General features: G+C 45.1%; 1 protein-coding gene across 3 annotated transcripts in view; it reads right to left on the bottom strand.

Annotated features, from left to right (window-relative positions):
- Positions 1–16377: 16377 nt before the first annotated feature.
- LOC123386014 (serine/arginine repetitive matrix protein 1-like) overlaps positions 16378–23864 on the bottom strand; it is a 45309-nt gene continuing 37822 nt past the window's right edge. For all 3 annotated transcript variants that reach the window (XM_045059673.1, XR_006599396.1, XR_006599395.1), the window contains one exon: positions 16378–16654. In XM_045059673.1, coding sequence (XP_044915608.1) covers positions 16648–16654 — 7 coding nt within the window. In that variant the 3' untranslated portion in view covers positions 16378–16647. The remainder of the gene's footprint in view (positions 16655–23864) is intronic.

A 23864-nucleotide genomic window follows, 5' to 3' on the forward strand; every position in this document is an offset into this window, starting at 1 on the left:
CCATCTCCTCTGTGAAGTCTCCCCGTTTTTTCCCCCTAAAGCTTTTTATCCAACAACATCGTTTTGACCCAAAGATCTCACACTGGATCCTTTACTGCCTTATATAGAATCTCTGACTGTTCCATAAAGAGCTGTTTTACTTTTTCCAGACATGTGTCCCCTCCATAGTGACACCACAACCACCTGCATGGAAGGATCCCTGTTTTGTTTTTTTGTTTTGTTTTTTGTTTTGTTTTTTTGTTTTTTTGTTTTTTTTGTTTTTTTTTTTTTTTTGAGTAATTTCTATGCTCAGGGCACCTGGGTGGCTCAGTCACTTGGGCATCTGACTTTGGCTCAAGTCATGATCTCACAGTTCATGGGTTTGAACCCCTCATTGGGCCCTGTGCTGACAGCTCAGAGCTTGGAGCCTGCTTTCAATTCTGTGTCTCCCTCTCTCTGTCCTTCACCTACTCACACTCTGTCTTTCTCTCTCAAAAATAAGTAAAACATGAAAAAAAAAAAAGTAATCTCTATGCCCAATGTAGGGCTTGAACTCACGACCCTGAGATCTAGAGTTGCATGCTCTACCAACTGAGACAGCCAGGTACCCCTCTCACAGACCCTTAATGCACGAAAGAACTTTGGTCAATTCCTGGCCTTCCTTGCCTAATTTAAATGTAGCCCAACTGTCAGACCCTTGGGTTTATCCAAGTCTCCCAGCCTCTTGGAGTTATTCTTCCCTCCATGTTCAGTCATGCTGCCCTCCACCCTTATGTAAAATAGGAAACCTCATGCTCTCAACTGTAGGTCTTTGAGAATTCTTGAGGGCTGGTTGTGGGTAGTGTTTAAGAAAACGGCTTTGGAGTATGGGTTCACATTCCAGCTCTGCCACTTAGTTTTGGTAGACCTTGGAAAACTCATTTAGCTTCTCTGTGCCTCAATTTTCTTATATATGAAATGGGGACAGTCAGAGCTCCTCCTTCATAGAGTTGATATGTACATTAAATGAGTTACTAGTAATATATGGATATAAAGCACTGAGAATTATAGGGGTGCTTGGGTGGTTCAGTCGGTTAAGCGTCCGACTTCGGCTCAGGTCATGATTACATGGCTCATGAGTTCAAGCCCCATGTCGGTCTTCTGCTGACAGCTCATAGCCTGGAGTTTCTGATTCTATGTCTCCCTCTCTCTCTCTGCCCCTCCCCCTCTCACACTCTGTCTCTCTCTCTCTCTCAAAAATAATAAATAAACCTTAAAAAAAAGAACTATATCTGCCACTCCACAAGTGCTGGAAGTGTATTTGCTCTTACTATCTGTATCTGCTGAATTCTTGACCTACTCTGCACCCCATCCCTTTCTCCTCTCATGCTGCCAATATCTCTTCACTCTCCAAAGTATCCCTAATTAAAGACTAAGTGTGGTAATCCTACTAAAAGCTTGAGCAAAACAAAAGGGGCCACATACCACACAGCCATCAACTTACAAACGTGTCTTTGGCATCATTGTTATTTAAAGTCCCTGGTTATTCCTGCCACTAGGTATCTCTCAACCACTGTCTAACCCTTCTTCTCTAATGCTAGCCTCCTGTCTTTTTGTGTACACCCACTTTCCATCAACACTTTCTCACATGTCCTCCCTCTTTCCCTCAGCCCTTTGCCCGGAAACTCAAGATTTCATAAGGGAGAAATTCACCTGTCTTGCTAAGCCTCACTGCATGAGGTGGGCAGAGGGGTGTGGGGACTGGCAGGGAGATGTATCTTTTATATCCAAAGAGTCCTTTCTACTAAACATGGCTCTCTTTTTACCAAGACTTAAAGAGGCCCAGCCCCAGTGTTCACCTAGGCAGGAAGAAGTTACCATTTCCCTAAGGAAAGCACTGCACACCCAGTAGAAGCTACATAAAGCCCACACTGCACAAAGCACTAGCCAAAACACAGCATGAGTAAAAGCAGCTTCTTTGTGCCACTTGGCTGACATAATTTGTTACTAGGCCCAGATGATTGGGGAGTTATTGTTTTCAAGGGAGGGTCGGAGGTGATATTTCAGCCTATTAAGGCTTCTGCTTCCCAAGGCCTGATTTTCCTCTGGCACAGCATCGAACTTTTTCTTGAGCTGCCAAGGAAGGCAGGATTTCAGCCGAAGGTAATTTATGTTAATTTTTTCCCTTTCTGGTCCATTAAATTTTGTGATGTTAATATATATTACATGGGGCCTCCTTGCTGCTCGAGCTGCAGTATCCATTGGGTGCTGCAGGGTCCCCGCAGGGGGCTGCCTGCCCACACAACTTCCAGGGCCCCATGCCTGCCCTTCCTGTACTGCGGGGCGGCAGGGGGAGGGGACTTTCCACTGTTGGAGGCTTTCGTGAGGGGAGGTAGGCTCCCCTCTGCTGAGATGAAAGTTAATGATCCCCTGTAGTGGGACTACTGGAAACTCTGGGAGGGTAATGCTGCTGATGAAGACCTCTGGGCGTTTCTTTGGAGTTCCTTTTGGCCACCCTCGTTCTAAGCTCAGTTTGATAGAATGCTAATGGAGGATCTCCTGAAAGAGGCTAGGGAGGAATAAATTGAGCAACACACATTTTTTTTTTAAAGTTTATTTATTTTGAGAGAGAGAGAGAGAGAGAGAGAGAGAGAGAGAGACTGTGAGCGGGGGGAGGGGCAGAGAGAGGAGAGAGAGAATCCCAAGCAGGCTCCAAGCTGTCAGCACAGAGCCCCATGAGAGGCTGCATCCCATAAACATGATCTCATGATCGTGACCTGAGCTAAAATCAAGAATCAGACGCTTAACCAACTGAGCCACCCAGGTTCCCTCCCCGCCCACACACACTTTTTAAGTGAGCAACACACATTTCATGAGCATCTATTACATGTGCTTTCTTGAGGGGGTTGGCTTGGAGGATTACAATAGGAATAAAAAATAAATAAAATAGTAATAAAAAAACACTCCCTGTCCTGCAGATGTTTTCTTTCTTGATCGTTGGAGGATGAGGAAAAGGAAAGATGTACACAAGTATGGTCAGTTCTGTTACAAGGTGATGTGGAGTTGTGCAAAATCTCTTAGGGCTTACGGGAAAAAAGGGGTTGGGGGCACAACAGTGACAAGTCCACCAGTGACACATTAAAAAAAGATAGGAACTTAATAAAAATGGTAGCACAGCTTTATGGGTGTTAAGTGGTTAAGAAAAACATAAATACTATGGTAGATATGGCACTTTGATGTGAAAAGTGAAGTCGGCCTGTGGAAGTGGATGTTGGGAATGTTGCAGCTTGGGACTGGTTGTGAAGTGGTGGAGCAAGGGTTCTCTGAAATTTGACAGACTTTTGTGACAGTAGGTGTGGATGGCTCCCCACATGCTCTGTGTGTGCCATTTGAGTGTGTTTTGTAATTTCTATGTGGGTTGGTTTGGATGGGGGCATTTGTTACGTGGTCACCTACTATTTCCTGTGGATGAAGTGGCACCAGAGCAAATGAGAAATTTCCATTTTTACTCCGATGAACAGCAAGTTTTCATGTTGGGTTGTGTTGTTTTTTTCCCCCCAAGCCCGATCTCACTAATGGGACTATCCTGGAGTGGGTGGGAGACAGGAGGGTGTCCTGGAGGGCAGCCAGATTGGCAAGAAATCTAGAGTCAGGGATTGTCTGAACCGTGTAGACCTGAATTCCGCTTGTTGGCTGTACTCCTGAGGGAGTGCACTAGAGAGGCTGGACCCCCAACAGCCCCCTGCCTCAAAGTCTGGCCTCCACATAGCAGTACTTCCTGATCCAAAGGGACCAGTGGGCTGGGATTATAGATGTGTCTGTCAGGGGTGGCCCATGTGGCTGACATGTGGAAGAACCTCCCTGATCCTGCTTGAGACACTGAGCTCTGTGGGGATGGGCAGAATGGCTGGGCTTCAGTGTTCTACCACCCTCAAGAGATGAGTATTTGCAGTCATCTGTAAGTGAGTTTGAGGAAGAGAAAGAAATGTAGTTACTTGAGAAGCATTGTGGATGGGCTGGTGTTTGGACTTGGATATGAGGGAGACTAGAAAGATTAGGAGGTGGGGTTGGGAATGGTGAGTGCTTCTACAACATAGATTCCACATTCTGAGTCCAATAGTCAACTTCAGAGTATCTTCTGGGACCTTATCAAGGGGTGTAAAGGATCCTCTCAGGGACGCCTGGGTGGGTCAGTCTGTTGAGCATCCCAGTCTTGATTTCAGCACCGGTCATGATTCCAGAGTCATGGGAATGAGCCCCGTGCTGAGCCTTGAGCCTGCTTAAGATTCTCTCTCTCTCTCTCTCTCTCTCTCTCTCTCTCTCTCTGTCTCTCTCTCTCTGTCTCTAAAATACATACATAAGTAAAGAGATACTTTCATTCAGGCAATTCAATAAACATTGGTAAAGAACAACTTTTAATCTTTTTTCATTTTGAGGAGGGTGGGTATTACATACTCGGATATCTGTGCCAAGACAAAGATAATAAATACCTCCCTCCAGCAGGTGAAATAAAGGATACAGGGCAAAAAAATCTGGGTTTGAATCCCAGGTTCCTCTCAGGCTAGCTGTGTGAAGCTCAGTTAATTAACTACTTTCTTCAGAGCCTCAGTTTACCCATAAAATGGGGCCCTCATAGATTTGAAATGAGGAATACATTATATATATAAAATTATCTTGAAAGAGCCCAGTAAATGCTGATTCCCCTTTTCCATAGAACTAGCCAAAGCTGCTGCTAGTAGCTTTGGCCCCAGAATCTTCTTGCGGTATGCTGCCTGATGTCTCCACTGTTTGACCTGGATTCTCCATGGCTTGCTCAGATCCCTTCATGGCTTTTTCTCGCCTGCATTAATTCTAAGCACCTGCTTGTTATTAAAGCAAAATTCTCTCCTTGCCTGGTGCCTTATGATCTGAAAGAGCAGCTGTAAATAGAAAGCGTGCTCCCTATGATGCAGCACTATTGGCATTTTGCTCTTTAAAGGTTAATGGCCAGGGCTGTACCTTTAGAAAACTCGGCCTACAGTACTCACCAGAAATTATTGCACAGGGAGGCACGGCTGAGAGGGGGAGGCTGTTGGAGTTCTGCGGAGTGGCATGGTGATTTCTGTAGGAAGAAGGGTACATTCTGGAAGAAAAGATGGGTCATTGGAAGCCCCCAGCCATGAGAGGTAGCAGGACTGTGGCTTCCTTCTCGCCTCTTTCCTGGACTGACTTATTGCCTGTCCCTTGCTGGAGAGAGAGACAGCGAGCGAGCGCTCCTGGGAGGATTTGTGGTGATAATTCAGAGCCTGATCACGCTTCAGTTGCAATTTATTTAAAGTTGACAATAGGGTTCCTGCCTTTTATAAGCAGATTCCCAGCGTTTGAATCTCTGAGCCTGGATTTTTTTTTTTTTTTTTTGTCATGATGAGAAAGTAGTTAAATTTCACACTTATTATAGCACCTGGCACTTGACACCCTCCAGAGACTTTAAAAACGAATGAAATAAAACCCTCGGCACCACTGTAAACAGGGAAGAGGGAAGAGAGACCAGATCCCATATCCCCTCTCCACAGGAGACAAACTCGCCTCACCTCCACCTCATTTTTTTTAGGCCAGTCTTCAAAGGGCTTTTGACTGGTCATCAGACAGGTGCTAGCTCAGAGCATCTCCTGGAGGTCAGGATCTGCCTGAAAAGTGGGTCAACCTGGCACCAGCATACAAGCCTAACCTACTGGAGATAAGACTTCCAGACCCAGGAATCCTGCTCCAGCTTCCCAATCTCAGTATCAGATAATAATAACCAGTTAGAGAAGCTAGATGGATCTTTGTCAAATGTGTCCAGTTGTTGAAGTAGGTGGGCATATCTGCCCAGGGATGAAAAGGTGAATGCAGGATTGGCAGTGTGATTCAGCTGAGGAAAAAAAAAGTACAACCATATGATTTCTCCCCAACCCTACAATCCAGTGAGTCCTGATATCCCATCCCTGATTGGGTCCCTATTGAAAAAACAGTGGCCTTTAGAGTCAGAAACCTGAGTTGACATTGTCCTTCTGCTGCTTAATAGCCTTAAAACTTAATTTCTCCAAGTCTCAGTTTCCACATCTGTGCAACAGGAATACAATACTGTTATAGTTTTCTATTGCTGTGTATCCAACAATCCCAAACTTAGTGGTATAAAAAAACAACCCATTTGTCATGCTCACAGAATCTGTGGGTCACTAATTTGGACAAGGCACAATGAGAATGGGTTGTTTCTGCTGCATGATATCTGGGGTTCATCTGGGATGACCCGAAACTGGGGTCACTTGGGACTGTTGACCTTAGTATATATTCATGGCCTCTCCACAGGGTTTGGGCTTCCTCTCAGCACCAAGCATAGTGCCCCTGGGCTCTGGGACTTCTTACATGATGACTCATGGTTCTGACAATGAGTATCCCAGCCAATGGGGCAGGAACTTCATGGCCTTTGATGATATGGCAGTGAAAGCATAGCACTATTTCTATCATACTCTGCAGTCAAAGAAGTCACCAGTCTGGCCAGTTTCAAGGGAAGAGTACATAGGGTTGACACCATCTCTCAGAGATGGGGGATCAAAGAGTTTGAAGCCGGGGCACCTGGGTGGCTCAGTCGGTTAAGCGTCCGACTTCAGCCAGGTCACAATCTCGCGGTCCGTGAGTTCGAGCCCCACATCAGGCTCTGGGCTGATGGCTCGGAGCCTGGAGCCTGTTTCCGATTCTGTGTCTCCCTCTCTCTCTGCCCCTCCCCCGTTCATGCTCTGTCTCTCTCTGTCCCAAAAATAAATAAACGTTGGAAAAAAAAAAATTAAAAAAAAAAAAAAAAAAAAAGAGTTTGAAGCCATGTTCTAAACCTACCACCAAAACCTCTCTCTCTCTCTTGGATCCTGTTACTAATGAAATAATAATACTATACATAGTAGAGCTTCAATAAATAGTATCCTGTATCTCCTTATCTCCTTTATGCCTTCCAGAACAGTTTGCCCTCACTCCAAAGGAGAAGATCACAACCATATTGCCAAAATAACTAAAATTGCTTTGGTCTTTTCTGTCTTATGTCCCTTTTTAGACTATTACAAGGCCTGGGGAAATGGTCCCTCCCTGCCAAATCTTAGGGTGATGACCTGGGCCAGGCAGATGGTTTTATGACCCTTGAGTATTTTCAGATCTACTTCTCACAGCAAATTAAAAGAGGGAAAACTAAGTCCAGAGCTTGAACCCTCTGCTGATAGGGAAGCCAGCCATGTGATTCAGTTCTAAGCATGTCCACACCTTGTGCTACAGCTTTAAGATAATTCTATATTTGAGTGTGTACTTCCTTCATGCCCTGTAAGGAAACAATCCAGGGAGGTGTTTACATCTTGGAAAGAGCAGTCCAATGAGGCAAATAGACTGAATCAGAGGAGGGCTTCCAGGTTTGGAGCCCACACAGAGAACACAAATTCCAGTTATAAAATCCATCTCCAACCTTTCTTGAGGTCCAAGTTTCGTTTACTCTTGCAAGTTCGCTTCTTTTGTTCACAGAGAGAGTAGAAGCTTTGAGGGGCTTAGAGAAAGACCTCTTACACCAAATCATTCTCACAAGACCACAAGGAAGAGATGAGTGTAAAGGAATCAGGAACATAAGGCTTCTTTCTCCCCTGAGATTGTTTAAAGGAGCATAAATTAAGGGAATAAACTACTATGGGAAAGAAAAGTGTGAAGTGTTCTAGCCAACTTTGAGGCTTTTTTTTTTTTTAATTAAAGTTTTTTTAAATGTTTATTTTTGAGAGGGAGAGAGACAGAGCATGAGCAGGGTAGGGTCAGAGAGAGGGTGACAGAGAATCCAAAGTAGGCTCCAGGCTCCAAGCTTTCAGCACAGAGCCTGACGTGGGGCTCAAACCCATGAACTGTGAGATCATGACCTGAGCCAAAGTTGGACGCTGAACAAACTGTGCCACCCAGGTGCCCCTGAGGCTTGGCAAGCACCTTTGGAATCGGGTTGTACTGCTTTCTGTTGGGGCTACCAAGTGATGCTGGTGAGCAGGTAGACAATGGGAACCATTTGGGACAAGCAGAAAGGCTCTGGTTATCAAGGGTAACGTGAAAGCATGAAAAGTGGTATACTATTTATTGCTCTGTAACAAATTACCCCCAAAATATAGTGGCTTAAAAAGATGTATTATCTCACACAGTTTCTGAGGGTCAGAAATCAGGGAGCAGCTTAGCGAGGTGGTTCTCTCTCAGGAGGTTGCATCACCTGGGGCTCAACTGGAGCTGGAGGATCTGCTTCTCAGATGAGTCACCCATGTAGCTGTCTGCTGGAAGTCTCAGTTTCTCCGCAGAGATATTTGTGATATGGCAGCTGAATTTCAGAGCAAATGATCTGAGAGAGAGCCCAAGACAGAAGCTGGGGGCGCCTGGGTGACTCAGTGGGTTAAGTGTCTGACTCTTGATTTCAGCTCAGGTCATGATCTCATGGTTCTTAAGATGGAGCCCCATGTCGGGCTCCACGCCGACAGCACAGATCCTGCTTGGGATTCTGACTCCCCCAACGCCCCTTTCTGACCCTTCCCCTGCTTGTGCGCACACATGTGTGTTCTCTTTCTCTCAAAATAAATAAATAAGCTTAAAAAAAAAAAGCTGCAGTGTCTTTTATACCCTAATCTCAGAAATTACAATTACATTATGTCTGCAGGTTTTTGGGGTTTTTTTTAGATTTTATTTTTTATTTTTAAGTAATCTCTACACCTGACGCGGGGCTTGAACTAACAACCCCAAGATCAAGAGTTGCATGCTCTACTAAGGCACCCCACTTCTGCTGTTTTATTTTGGTCATATACACTGACTCTGTCACAGTGTTGGAAGGAATTAGGCCAGCTGTATGTATCAGGAGGTAAGGATTACTGGAGGCTGGATACAGATGGGTGGGGGCCCAGAGCCCAGGAGGGCAAGCGGTCTGGGCTCTTCCCCTGAGGCTTTTTGGTTCAGAGAAGGGCAACCTTTCTATGATCTCCACCCCATTTCTGTCTTCTCCACCCCTAATGAGCTGTAAACTCTGTGAGGACAGGGACTGTGTAACTGTGTCTATCTTATTCATTGCTCCTCCTAGTGCCTGGCACATCTGGTACATAGTAAAGACCTTGATAAATGTTTGTTGATTAAGGAGACACATAGGAAAAGACCAAAGTAGATTAGGCTAAAAACAAAAAACAAAACAAAACAAACCATGGTAAATTGGATTAAAGTATTGAATTCCAGGCTCAGGAATGTGGACTTTGTATCATGGGTGATGGGAAGCTACTGGGCCGGGCACCTTTAGACCCAGTTTGTATGCAGGCTCTGGCTGCTTCTGCTGCCTAGAACACTCTTCACAACTCCTGCCCAGCATTAAAGAAGGGTAATAACAGAACAAAGTGTTGGAGAAAACAGGGTGTGTGTGTGTGTGTGTGTGTGTGTGTGTGTGTGTGTGTGTGTGTACAAAAGCTCCAGTAGAAGGAAAATATTCCAAGCCCAAAGCAAAGGAAAAAGGAATGGATGGAGATTCAAAGACATTTTGAGGTGGGGAAGAGAGACCTTTCCAGGCCACAGGGACCAGAGAAAGGAGGCAGAGTGAGGGACTTTGCACTGCCTTGCCTGGCTACTGGGAGTGATGAGGGAAAGGGAGGGGCTGTTTAGTTTCAAGGGATAGAAACCCCAAACTGGCTCAAGGTCCGGGCTGTTGATTAGAAGGCTCCTGCGGCTTTTGTTGCCCTGTCCCAGTCCTCTCGGTGCTCATCTCTGTACCAGAGCCTGCTTACAGCAGCACCTGGGACCCTGCCTGACGGCTTCATTCTGGCCAAGGGAACACTTGGCCTCTGCACAGGATAAATGGGAAGTGCCAGGGAGTTCATGGGTCACCTCCAGAAGCAGCTCTCAGCTCTCAACCAATGACAGAAGTGTGTGTGTAGCCCAGCTTCCTCATTCCTAAGCAGGGCCCGCCCTGAGGCACCTCCCACATTGTCCGGTAGAGTTCCCGCAGTTCTGAGCTCCAGTTGTCCCAGTAGTAATTTAACACCTTACAGCACACCCTCTTATGGCTTCCTTCTTTGTCTCACTTTCTCACTCCCTACCAGTGCTTCCTGGAGTCACCTCCTAAATAGAGTATTTGTGCTTGAACCCCTGTTTCAGGGTTTGTTTTGGAGGAACCCAAACCAAGACAGACATCTCACAAAACACAAGCATAGATGTCAGTCTTTAGGTCTAACTTGGAGGACATGAAAGGCAGGGCCTGCTTTTCCAAAGCCCAGTGTCAAGATGAAGTGCTTACAAGATGCTTCTCCCTCTTTATAGTCTAGCTCAGGTGGTTATTAGCTAACAGAGTCCCTGTCTCTTGTCTCCATCTTTTCAAAACCTGCCTTCTAATTGCCTCGTTTGGTATATGCCACTGAGCTCATCTTATGTCTGATGTATCTGAAAGAGCTTCATAAATGGAAAAGCCTTGAGCAAACGGAACAGGTGGAGAAGGGGGGAGAAGAAGAAAGAGGAGGAGGAAGAAGAACAAGAGGCAGGAAGATGGAGGGGCTAGAAAGTAGCACACGTAATGCATAATGCAGCGTCAGACACAGAGGAGGCAAGGGCAGGGCAAGGGGAGGCAGGTCACAGAAAGCGGCTAGAGCTGGGGGCTGAGCTTTTGTAAGAAGCTGATGCTGAAATAAAGCCTGTGAATAGCATACATGGGCCTCTGCTTGCAGCTAGTTTTTCAACTCTCCTTGGCTTCTTTTTAAGTTCCAGCAGGCTGACATGTGGTAGACTGGAGCTGCATTGGCGATGCTGGGCTGCTCACAGCTCTCACAGCTGTGCGGCATTTCTTTGTTTTCCTCTCTCGTGTCTGTCTGTATCCACTGGCAACTAGCAGGGTGGGTCCCGGGAGGGGTGCCTCAGAGGACCTGCAGAACTGAGGCATAGGCTCTCCTGGGCTGTGTGGTACTCCGAGCACAAGGATCCCTCCCTGGAGCTGACCTGCAGACCACCGGGCACACAGTATGGGCTTTCTTCAAAGCTGAAATCCCGGGGTGGGGCAAGGGTGAGAGTGGACCCTGAGGAGCGGGGGAGGAGGGGCTTGGGTCAAATGTCAGCTAGGCCAACCCAGACCTCTGGGCTTTCTGGGGGAGATCAGGCAAAGACTGCAAATGTGATGGACAAAGAATGTGGGGGTGGCTGGGATGAAAGCTCCCTTTGCCCTTTTCCCCCAGAGGAGACTCTGCTTGTTGCCTTCCTGGAATCCTCCTGCCAGGAGAGCTGGAGTGAGGAAAAGGGCTGGGTTTGCTACTCCTGGGGCTGGGAGGTGGAGAATTGTTGAGAGCTGAGGCAACAAGCCCGGGGAGGGTGAGGTAATGGCTCAAACCGGGGTGAGGCCGATTTGGGGTGGGTAAAGTCTTTGTTGTGTTCATTCATTCATGCATGCATTCATTCACACATTCATCTACTTGCAGACTTTTATTAGATTCCTGCTGAGTGCTGAAGCTGCTCAGGTGCACAAAGCTTCCTGATTTGCGTGTCAGGTTGCTGCCCTGGGGATGGCTCACCTGCTGTGGTGGAACCGATGTTTTTCTGTTCTCTGAGGAGCAAATTACAATCGTTCAGGCACACGGGGTAGGTATGACTTTCAGACTGCTGCCTGTGGAGGGGATGAGCTTACAGGGGTAGGAGGTCTGGCAGGATTGGTGTGTCTCACTTTCCTGCCCTTCCCCCACATTCCTCTGGGCTCTGAGGGTAGGTACACTCCTGTCTTTCGAAGCATGTCCTTTTTACTTGGGCAATCTGCCCTTTTGCTTCTGCAGTTTTCCACTCCAGTCTACAGAATGGAAGGAACTTGCAAGATGATATATTTTCCCTTCCTTCCGTCCCTTCTCTTTCCTTTCCTTCTAGTATTTAACTGGCCATCTACCAAGAGCCTGGCACTGTACCAGGTACCTTCCTTAAGGCTGTTGAGAAGAAATGGTGCTTTCTCTGACAAGAAATATTCTGTTGTCATTCCTCTCTCTCTGGCCACAGGGAACTACACAGAGGGGGCTTTTCTCCCTCTCTCTTTTTCTCTGCCTCAGTTCATTTCTCTGAAGTCCCAAAAGCTAGCCCTTGGCTCCCTTCTTGTGGACAGTCCATTACAGCCTCCCTTCCTTTCCCCATTTTCTGTGGCATCTAGGGGCCAGATGAGGCCAGGGTACCCTGGGTCCTGCTCTCTCTGCCTGTGTCCATCTGTGAGCACTGTGGCCACATTAGGGCCTCTGGGATCAAGCTCTCGGGAGCCAGGACATTTTCTCACAAACCCCGAGGAGACCTAAACTACCACAGACCTAAACTACCAGGATGCCAAAGGTTCCTTTCCATGTGGCTCTTGCCTTAATAACCTATTCGCATTTGTGTGTGTGTGTGTGTGTGTGTGTGTGTGTGTGTGTTTTGGGGTTGGGTGTTTTTTTTTTGGGATTTGTTTCTGCCTCAGGCACATTTTCTCTGTAATTTTTGGAACCCAAATATAAGGGAAATCTCATTTGCTCTGTTCTGACTCATTTACAATTAAATACACTTGTTCCCATCTGTGTCTGTATACATCTGCATACATTTGCTATAGCATCGCCCTTAATTTTGGAAAATGATGCGGCTAGTGTTATTTTTACCCTGATTCCCAAACTGGCTGAGAAGACCAGTGGGTGTTCACCCACCCAGTGACAACCCCCACCCAGGCCTGTCCCTGAGGGAGGTAGTGACATTTCTTCCATGGGCAGGGCATGCAGACCCCTGGTAGGTACTGCTTTTTGTGCTTGCCTATCTTAGGGCTCCAGCTACAAGGACTGAGGGTGTTCCTGTCCATTTCAGTGCCAAGGCTTCATTGACCACAGACACTGGCCTTGACTCCCTAGGCCACTGCTGGCAGCTGCTTCACCATGCACTGAACTTGGATGTGGGAGTGGAAGGCTTGCTGACTTTCAAGGAAGATAACATTAAGGAAGTACTGCCAGGTCATCTTAGCCCATCCCTCCCAGCCTGGGAGAAGTGAGGATCTGTCTTCACTGTTCAGAGGGATGTGGTGGCATGTGTGGGTGCTGCCTCACCTACATACCTAAAAATACCACACTGTGGTTTTCTACTGCTTTTTTCCCCCAAAAAACCTAAGTTACTTCATAAAGATATTCACATTTAATGAGATGGTGGTGCCTGTCAGCACACTTCGAGCCTTTTTGATATTTTCTCATTAAATAATTTTATTTATACTCATATGCTAAAATAGAACATGGCTGGGTGCCTGGGTGGCATAGTCCATTAAGCATCTAACTTTGGCTCTGGTCATGATCTCATGATTGGTGAGGTTCGAGCCCCACGTAGGATGAGCTAGGGTCCTGATTTGGACTCCACACTCTGTCTCCATCTCTGTCTCTCTTCTCTTTCTGCCCCTCGTGGGATTCTCTCTTTGGCCCTCTCTCTCTGCCCCTCACTCACGCTATCTCTCTCTCTCTCTCTCTCTCTCTCTCTCAGGAAAATAATAAATAAAATAAAATAAAATAAAATAAAATAGAAAGTGGCCAAGAAAAATTATAGGATGCAGAAAATAAGATGTCAGTTGCTGTTAATCAAAAGGAAAATGACTCTTGATTTTGACTCAGGTCATGATCTCAAAGTGCATGAGTTCGAGCCCTACGATGGGCTCTGTGCTGACAGTGCAGAGCCTGCTCGGGATTCTCTCTCTCCCTCTCTCTCTGCCCCTCCCACCCTCACATTCTCTCTCTCTCAAAATAAATAAAACTTTTATTAAAAATATCAAAACGATACTTGAAACAATACTTACTATCTCCTTATCTCTAACCTATGATGGAAATTCTGTGATGGGCAGTGCTGCTGCTGTTGTTGATTAATAATTGAGATCTACTCAGGGAAAGGCCAAGCTTTCATACTTTTTCTACATCACTTCCAAGACCCTAGACTCCTTTCTTCATGTTGAACCAACTGCACTCTTAAGAGGTGTCATGAGATGATGTAGCATCATCCAGGGTGTCTTCCTCTTGCCTAACGCGGCTTTAGGCTGAGAAACACCAATCCATGGGCACCAGTTATAACCGAGGGTCCTCTTTGTGTCTGGCTTTACCTTGGTCCTATGTTCTCCACGGAGATGGAGATGCTGCCATCCCTGTCCTCAGAGAGCTGAATGGTTGGCCAATATTTCTAGTTTGAGGCTAGGGATCAGTTAGTTTCACTCCTCTGGTAGGTTCCTGAGTATCTACTTTTTGAAAGCCTTTACCCAGCCAAGACCTCGACTGGGTAAGGTCTTATCGCCTGCGCAGTCTGAGTTGCTGCTGCCACACACACACGCACTCCCACATGTACACATATACACACACGCACACCTTCCTTCATCATTTTTGACAGTTGTGGGCAGAGTCAGCTGCTCCTTAGACAATCAAGCCTATTATAGGTATCCCCCTTTGCCTAGGTTCTAGTCCTATAATGCCTCTTAAAATGTCTTCTCTTTTGCCTGGTTAACTTCTTACCATTCCTCGGGTCTTGACTTAGATACTCCATTCTCCAAGAAGCCAGGTTGGGCTTGGAGGCCCCACACTGACCCACACAGCAGTGTATTGTAAATGCTTGGTGATGTGTCTGGTTCCACTAGCCTGTATGCTTTCTGGAGTCAAGTGCTGTGTCTGTCTTATACCCCTTGTGCCTGGACAGGGCCTGGTATTTAGTAGCTGTTTAATAAATATGTATTAAATGAATGGATGAATGAATGCATTCCTGAACTGAGTCACTTTATAGAAACCAAGCTCCTTAAAGTTATTTCCATCCAATTCATCCTGTGGGAGAAACCAGTTTCTTTAAAGAGAAACTAATATGCAGAGATAAACATCTAGAGAGATCTACCTCATAATGAAACTAAGATGGCAATAGTTGAAAACGATCTGGGGTAGTAGAATAACAGGGGAATTTATTTATTTTTATTGAAAAAATTTTTTTAATGTTTGTTTCTTTTAGAGAGAGAGAGAGCACGAGCAGGGGAGGGGCAGACAGAGAGGGAGATACAGAATCTGAAGCAGACTCCAGGCTCTGAGCTGTCAGCACAGAGCCTGACACAGGGCTCAAACTCATGAACTTGACCCAAGTGAGATCATGACTTGACCCAAAGTGGGACACAACCGACTGAGCCACCCAGGCTCAGGTTATTCACCCAGGTTATTCACCCTGAATAACAGGTGAATTTAATTTTCTTGTTTTTACTGGCATGTGATTCTATAATGAGATATATATAACAAAAGAAGTTTCGAAAAGAATATACTATGTAAACTGAGGAGTTAATTTTTTAAAAACAATTTTAATGTTTATTTGTTTGACAGAGAGAGAGAGAGAGAGAGAGCGAGAGCGAGCTGGGGAGGGGCAGAGAGAGAGGGAGACACAGAATCTGAAGCAGGCTCCAGGCTCTGAGCTGTCAGCACAGAGCCCAATGTGGGGCTTGAACTCATGAACTGTGAGATCATGACCTGAGCCAAAGTCAGCTGCTTGACCAACTGAGCCACCCAGGTGCCCCAATTTTTTTTTTAAGAGAGAGAGAGTACAGGAGAGGGGCAGAAAGAAAGGGAGAGAGAGAATCTTAAACAGGCTCCATGTCCAGTGCTAAGCCTGATGTGGGCTTGATCTCATGAAGGTGAGATCATGACCTGAGCGAAAATCAAGAGTTGGATACTCAGCCGACTGGCACCCAGGCACCCTGAGGAGTTAATGTTTAATGGGTATGAGGTTTCAGTTTGGGAAGATGAAAAGGTTCTGAAGATGACTGACAATGATGGTTGCACAACAATGTGAATGTACGTAATGCCACTGATCTGTATATTTAAAAATAGCTAAAATGATAAATTTGGAAAATTTCATGTTATGTATCTTTTACCACATGCACACAAAAGTTGCCCATCAGAGGAGTCTCATGTTGGGCAGGAACGGCCCGGCTCTGGCACCCCTACTGTGGGTCAGAGGCTGAGAGTGGCCCAGAACAAGCAAGGCCTTGGTGTGGATGCTGTGATGAGTCTCAAGGTGGCCCAACTCTGTCCACCGCAACAGTTCTTTCAAAGGGAGATCTGAGCAGTGCGTCTCTATGGTCACCACGGCTGTGTGACCTCTGGACTCACACCTGGTCCAACACCCAGGTCTGGCACTTTCTGGCTCTGTGATCATCGTCAAATTATTCTACTTCCTGGTGTGTGCCTTAGTTTCTCTATTAAACAGAGGTGATGATGTTCATTCCTACCTTATAGTGTGTTACATAAATGAGCTAATATATATAAAGTGCTTAGAACATTACCTGTCCTAAAGTATGCTGTTTGTAAGAATTTGCTAGCATAACCACAAAGCATTTACTGTGATAAAGGCTCGGTGATAATAAGCCTGTTTGATTACTTCCAAAGAGCCTCCCGACAACCATGAGAGTCAGGTAATCTTTCCATTTAGAGGTGAGGAAATTGACACTTGGTGAGGCCACACAAACAATTAGAATGGAGCCCTGAGGAGGTCACAGGTGGCCTAACTCCAGTTCAGATCACATGCTAGGCAGTGCTGCATCCTGATCAGCCCTTTGCCCGTGGTGCTGGCTCTGGCTCCATTCTGAGAGAAGGGCTCCCTCCTGGTCCTTGTCTTCAAGGATAGCATCTTCATCGTCATCATTATCAAAAATTGCCATCATCTTCAGCATCATCAGCATCAGCATCTGCATCATCCAAAAGGGCTTTATTAAAAGCACCTAATTACACATTCTGCTGTTCTGTATTTTAGACAACAATAATTACACACACGTCCTAGGAGCTTAGCAACTAAATCTTGGATGAGCATGTTAAGAGCTCCCAAATAGCAGAATAAAGGCACTGCTAATAGAGCAACTCACTCCTTGGGCAGGCTGCTGGACCTCTCTGAGTCTCACTGATAGGATAAAAATTACTTCCCTTCCCCATACATAGACCATAGTGAGATAAAGTTTGAGGACATGCTTGGAGGGGTGGGAAGCACTGTGCAAACTTTAGCTGTCACTTTTCTGGGCCTCTTTGTTTAATCCTGCAAGAGTTGATAGTGAGCATTCTCCTATACTCCTATCCATGGGAGTCCATGAATGACGAGGAAGAAAAGGGAAAATAAGTGTGGAAGTGAGGAGGTTCGTGGCCAGGAAGGGAGGAAAGTCGTTCCAGGTTGTAGGCATTAGGGGCTATCATTATCATTAGCAAGGCAGGTCTGAAGACCTCCACCCACCTCCATCCCTCCAAAGCTTAGGGAACACTGCAGGGATAGAGTAGGATGAAGATAGGCCAGGACTGTTCATTCATTCAGCACCACTATGTGCCAGACATTGTTCTAGATACTGGGGATGAAACAGTGAACAAGAACCAAGCAGCAGACAAGAGCCAAGCTGTCAGGCCACATCCTAGAGGGAGAAGACCAACAATCAGCAAGTAGATAAACAACTAATTTTAGATGGTGACATATGCTATGAAGAAAATACAGTGGGATGATGAGATAGAGAGTGACTATCCAGCTATCTTAGAGTGGGTTGTCAGGGAGGCCAAATTGAGAAGGTACCATTTAATTTGAGACTCGAATGGTAAGAAGGTACCACCACAGGGATATCTGGGGAAAGGGCCCTCTAGGCAGGGGGACAGCTCATGGAAGAGGGTGTTCCCAAGGGCCCTGTAGGCTGGGCTAAATTGTTTAGATTTTATCCTGTAACAATGGGAAGCCATCTGAGGCAGGAAGGATGCACCTAGGCAACATTTTGGAAATCTCACCCTGGTGTCCTGGACCTTAGTCTCAAGGAGACACAGGACACCTTCTCCCCACCCCTGAATCTAAAGACCCCTTGGAGGGCAGAGCAATCAGAAGACATTGCCCACTACCAGGCTAAAATGGCTTTGGTCTAGAGAGCTAGATGTTTGGCTGGAAGTTCAAGATGAAAGCAAAATGCTGAGTGCAAATGATACTAGTCTGGGTGTGTGTGTGTTGGGGGGAGGGTTGTCCATAACCTCACCTTAAGCAAATTAATGAAAGGAATAAACCATTGATATCTGAAGGGCCCTTGCTCTGTCCACCACATTATGGCCCATGAGGCTAGAGGAAACTGGGTTCCCTGGTGTGCCCAGTTATGGAGACCCAGATAAGTTGTTGCTCAGCACAACCAGCAGATGTCTTTTGAATTCATTAATCCTGCTGGTCCTGTGCTGGGCTGTGGACAGTGGGAAGAGGCAGTAATAGAGTGGCCAAATAGGGTGGCCAAACTCATTTGCTAAACTAGCCCTCCCTCAGCTCAGAAAGCCTGAAGAGGGATTTCCATGAAAGCCTAACACCTACTTGCAGTAAGATCTCTTCTAGATAAAGTATGGCAGGTTGTGAGGGCACAGCCAGTTTTCTCTGTGTGTCCAGAGAAGTTCCTAATACTTCATTGGGCCTGGTCTTTCTCCTGCTTAAAGTCCTTTAGCAGTTTCCTGCTGCCCTCAGAATGAAGTTCAGAAGATTCTAATCCTGCTTTACCCCTCCATTCTCTTTAATCTTGCTGTGCCTTACTACTATACAGCCCAGCCATATTGAACACTTGGCTTTTTTCCAGAATCCGATGTGTTTTCTGTTGCCTCCATGTCTTTGCATAGGCCGTTCTATTGTCCTGGAATGCCTTCTCTTCCCCCCTCTAACTCCCCTCACCTGGCTAACTTCTACTTATCCTTCAGGACTCAGCTTAGATGTCAGACAGTGTTTCCCAATCCACCTAGCTGGGGTTGGCCCACAGTACTCTCTCCCTACTCTTTCCCCAGCTTTATTGAGGTATAATTGACAATCTTCCTCTCCTTTTCTACCTAAAATTTCTACTTAAAATACATAGCTGCAGCTCATGCTTCAGGGTTCCTGAGCCCTCCCGGACTATACCAGGCTCCCCTCCTATACAGTCACATCATTTGTCTTCCATAGGTCATATCACAATGGGTAATGATAGGTCTGTGTGTTTAATTGGTGTATCTCCTCCACTAATCTGTAAACACCATGGGGATACGTGCCTTGTCTGTTTAGTTCACCATTGTATCTTAAGACCTGGGCACATAAGTATTTACTAAATGAATGAATGAATGAATTCTTCTGGGTTCCTATGTCACATGGAGATTATTCCCAGCACAGCACTTAGCTCATTATAAGAGACTATGTACTCCTGTGTCTCTCCAATGGTCTTGTAAGCTCCTTGAGGGGAGGAATAATGCTTTTGTCACCATGATTTCCAGTGCTTGGCACATTGCCTGGCAATTAGGCACCCAAAAAATATTCTGAAAATATGAATAGATGAATGAATGATGATAGGCATTCACTTATGTTCTCTTACACTCCATTCTTAATACAACAAAGTGACTATTTATTTATTTATTATTTATTTATTTTTAATGATATAGGCTCCACTCCCAATGTGGGGCTTGAACTCATGACCCTAGATCAAGAGTTGTATTCTCTATTGGCTGAGCCAGCCAGGCACCTCAAAGTGACCTTTTAAAAATGCAAATCAGGGGCACCTGGGTGGCTCACTTGGTTGCGCTTCTGACTCTTGGGCTCAGGTCATGATTTCACATTTTGTGGGATCAAGCTCCCCACTGGTGCGGAGTCTGCATGGGATTCTCTCTCTCCCTCTGTATCTTCCCCTTCTCTCTCTCTCTCTCTCTTGCTCTTGCTCTCTCACTCAAAATAAATAAATAAACTTAAAAAAAATAATTAAAAATACAAATCAGATCATTTTCACTCCAATTCTTAATCCCCTGGGAGGCTCCTGCTGCTTTAAAAGGATAATCCAAACTCCTTATTGTCACCTACAGAGCCTTCCACTGATTTGGCTCCTGCCTACTTTTGTGGCCTTATCAAGTGCTACTCTTTTCCTCATTTACTACCCCTCAGTATAATGGCCTTCCTTTTCTTCCTTGAATATGCCATGCTTATTCCCATCCTGGGGCTTTTGCACATGCAGTTTCCTCCTCTGGGACATTTGGCTCCATCACCATGCTCTTCTGGTCATTCAAGTCTCAGCTCAAACACCATCTTTTTAGTGAGGCCTTTCCTGACCTATCTAAATGAGCATGCTTCTTCCACATCACTCTTAATATTTACTCTATTTGAAATCATATTGTCCATTTAATTGTTACCTTACTGTCTTTCTCCTTTTCTAGAATGTAAATTTCATGAGGGCTGCTCACTACTGTATCTCCAGGGTCTAATACAATGTGTGTCATATAATAGGTACTCTGAAATATTTGTTGATTGAACAAATGAATGGACAAATGAATATGATAATTGTCTTCAGTGATAGAGGGGCAGGTTTCTGCCAGGCTCTATGGAGAGTGATTTATTGTGATTAAAGAAATAAAGAAGCCAGACCGGTAAGAACCAGTCCAGATTGTAGGTTTGCCATGCTCCACTGGGAGCTCCTGTAGTCCGGGAATCCCATGGCCTACTCAGCCCAGTAGAGTCCAGTCAACCCAGAATCAGATTCATTCTGGGTAAACAAAAAGCAAAGGCTGACTTGGCTTCCAAGTTCTCCTGTATGCAGAATGCTTGTATGCAGACCTACAGGAGCATGTAAAGATTCCTGGCAGATGTATCTCTCTGCTTTGTTCCAGTGGATTTTATTTTCCTCAAAGTTTCTTAGAATCTAGAAAAATTGTTGTCAGGCAACAGAAGCAATGAATGGAGACACATGACTCATTCACCAATACATCTGAGATCTAAAGTGTAATAGTTTAATTCCATTTATGCTACAATGCAACAATTCTTATTTTGATCGCACTTTTCATACTCCTATGAAAATCTAAAAATGCCAGACAAAAAAAGAATTTTTAGAATAGTGAATACAAAGAACCAGGTTTTCATAATAAAGCCCACTGATACTCTTCAAGAGGAGAATAAAGCCCATCCCCACTCCTCCATTCCCTCCCCTTTTTAAAAGACTTATTTTTAGATAAAATTTTGCTTCGTTGTCACAGTCTTTAACTTTTTTCCTTTCAAGTTCCCTTTTCCATTGTCATCAACAAAAATATGAGCACGAAAGGGGAGGGAAGTGTTTGTTTTTGTGTACACATCTTTGATCATATCAGAGAGGAGAGAATCATGAACACCCGCTGCTGACTGATTTTAAGAACTAAATCTTGATTTTACTTTCTGCAGGGAAGATGAATAGCATGAATAAAGAGAACCTTACACATGTGTTATAAGTGTCAAGGGCCTTAGTTTGATGTTTTTATTTTATTTATTAAAATTTTTTTTCATGTTTACTTTTTAGAGAGAGAGAGAGAGAGAGAGCATGAGTGGGAGGGGGAGAGAGAGAGAGTGAGACACAGAATCCAAAGCAGGCTTCAAGCTGTCAGCACAGAGCCCGAACTCGCGGGGCTCGAACTCATGAACCGTTAGGTCATGGCCTGAGCTGAAGTTGGACACTTAACCAACTGAGCCACCCAGGCGCCCTGATTTTTTTATTTAAAACTTAACCCAGTGGAGGCACCTGGATGGCTCAGATGGTTGAGAGTGTGACTTTGGCTCAGGTCATGATCTCCTGGTTTGTGGGTTCAAGCCCCACATCAGCCTCTCTCCTGTCGGCACAGAGCCCGCTTCTGATCCTCTGTCCCCCTCTGTCTGTCCCTCCTCCACCTGTCTTCGTATGCATGCGTGCGGCGCTCTCTCTCTCTCTCTCTCTCAAAAATAAGAACATTAAAAAAAAACAAACCTAAGAGAGACAAGTGAGCTCTTGGCCTCCCCCCACCCCCAAGACCCCAGCCAGCCCCATTTGTCAAATTGGAGCTATGCAAAAAGACAAAATGCACACAGCTTAAGAACCTGGAATTTAAATTATTTCCATCATGATGTAGTCTTGACATGAAAACTGTTTGAATTTGGCTTTTCAACAAAAAGTTCTTACAAGGCATTGATATTCAGAGGCTAAGTGGGGGTCGTTACGAGTCTGGTTCTGGATTCTGGGGGATTTGGGTCCTAGCACTGTCACATATTCCCAGTGTGACCTGAGTCTATGTTTTCTCATCCATAGAATGAGGAAAAAAGTAGTAACTGTTTCAGGATTGTTGAGAGGCTTGAGTGACACATGAAGTTCTTAGCACAAAGCTTGGCATATACCAAAGACTTGTTAGCTATGAGCTATTATTATTTTCAGTTATGGAGTCTTAAAATAATTTTTTTATGTTTTATTTATTTAATCTCTACGCGCCATGTGGGGCTCGAACTGACGACCCTGAGATCAAGAGTTGCATGCTCTACTTACTGAGTCAGTCAGGTGCCCCTAAAGTAATTATTATTGTATGAGCAAATGAATTAATGAGTGAGTTGTAAGTATACTTGACTTGACTTTGTTTTCTGTCTGGGCTTAGAATAGTTATCAGTGTTTTCTCAACTCTGGCTGCATATTAGAATCAACTTGGGAGATTTAAAAATTGCTTAGTCCCTACCTAGGAAGAGTTGAATCCCTGCTTCTGGTGGTGGTGCCTGGGTATGATATATTTTCTTTAATGACGCTTTTTTTTAGTTTATTTTAATTTTTAAAAGAAAGTTTTATTTATTTATTTTGAGACAGAGAATGCAAGCAGGGTAGGGGCAGAGAGAGAGGAGAGAGAGAATCTCAAGCAGGCTCCGCGCTGTCAGCATAAAGCCTGATGTGGGGCTTGAACTCATGAACTGTGACACCATGACCTAAGCCAAAGACAGACACTTAACTGACTGAGCCACCCAGGTACCCTATTTGAGAGAGAGAGAGAGATTGTGTGAACACTAGTGGGGCAAGGGCAGAGAGAACGAGAGAGAGAATCCCAAGCAGGCTTCACGCTGTCACCCAGAGCCTGATGTAGGGCTCAATCTCAGGAACTGTGAGCTCACGAGCTGAAATCAAGAGTCAGATACTCAACTGACTGAGCCACCCAGGCACTCCCTAGGTATCATATTTTAAAAAGATTTCCAGTGGCACCTGGGTGGCTCAGTTGGTTAAGTGTCCAACCCTTAGTTTCAACTCAGGTCATGATCCCAGGGCCATGGGATTGAGCCCTGTGTCAGGCTCCGTGCGGAGCTTAGGATTCTTTCCCTCTGCTCCTCTCCCCAATTTGGTGCTTGCACTCTCTTAAAAAAACAAACAAAAACTCTCCAGGTGATTCTGATGTGCAGCCTGAGTTGTGAGTTACTGAGCTATACAGAAATGAGGAATAATAGACAAAGCTTCCAGGGTGGCAGGGCTTTACTGCTTTCCCCCCACCTGTCTGGAGAGAAATAGGCAATCAGGGCCATCAGGCATTCATTTGTCTTTGACCCTCATGTGGTCCTACACAGTGGTTTTACCTTTAGTTTTTATTGACTCTTGTCCAAATCTGACCTTCTTTGTTAGCTTTCTTCAGGTTAAGCCAAGAGTCACTTTGATCTCTTCTATGGGAGTTAATATTGGTGGTGGTCGTGTGTGTGTGTGTGTGTGTTCATTATTTCACGGCCACAACAAGAGGTAAAGATTTTCCAACTTTTCATTCCAAGGCTGCCAAGCCAGTTCTCATCTTCATCAGTTTTGGAACTTCACTCATTTGGTTTTACCTTCCTTAAGGGTTGTGAAGTGCCTCCCATGAGATAATATCCTGGAAAAGTGCTTTGCAAACTGTGAAGATATTTAACCAGTCCAATGTAGATAAATAATAACAAAACTGTCATAATGTAGAGAGTCTCCAAAATGATCTCTGATAGTTCATCTTTATTGACATGTTGACATTATTTTGTGTAACTTTTTAGAATATTCCATAAAGCCTTGCTGATTCTTTTCATTGTTTTTTTTTTATTTTTTTTAATTAAAAAAAAATTTTTTTTTTTAACGTTTATTTATTTTTGGGACAGAGAGAGACAGAGCATGAACGGGGGAGGGGCAGAGAGAGAGGGAG

This window comes from Felis catus, chromosome A1 (genome assembly GCF_018350175.1).
Source record: "Felis catus isolate Fca126 chromosome A1, F.catus_Fca126_mat1.0, whole genome shotgun sequence".
Classification (NCBI taxonomy): Eukaryota; Metazoa; Chordata; class Mammalia; order Carnivora; family Felidae; genus Felis; species Felis catus.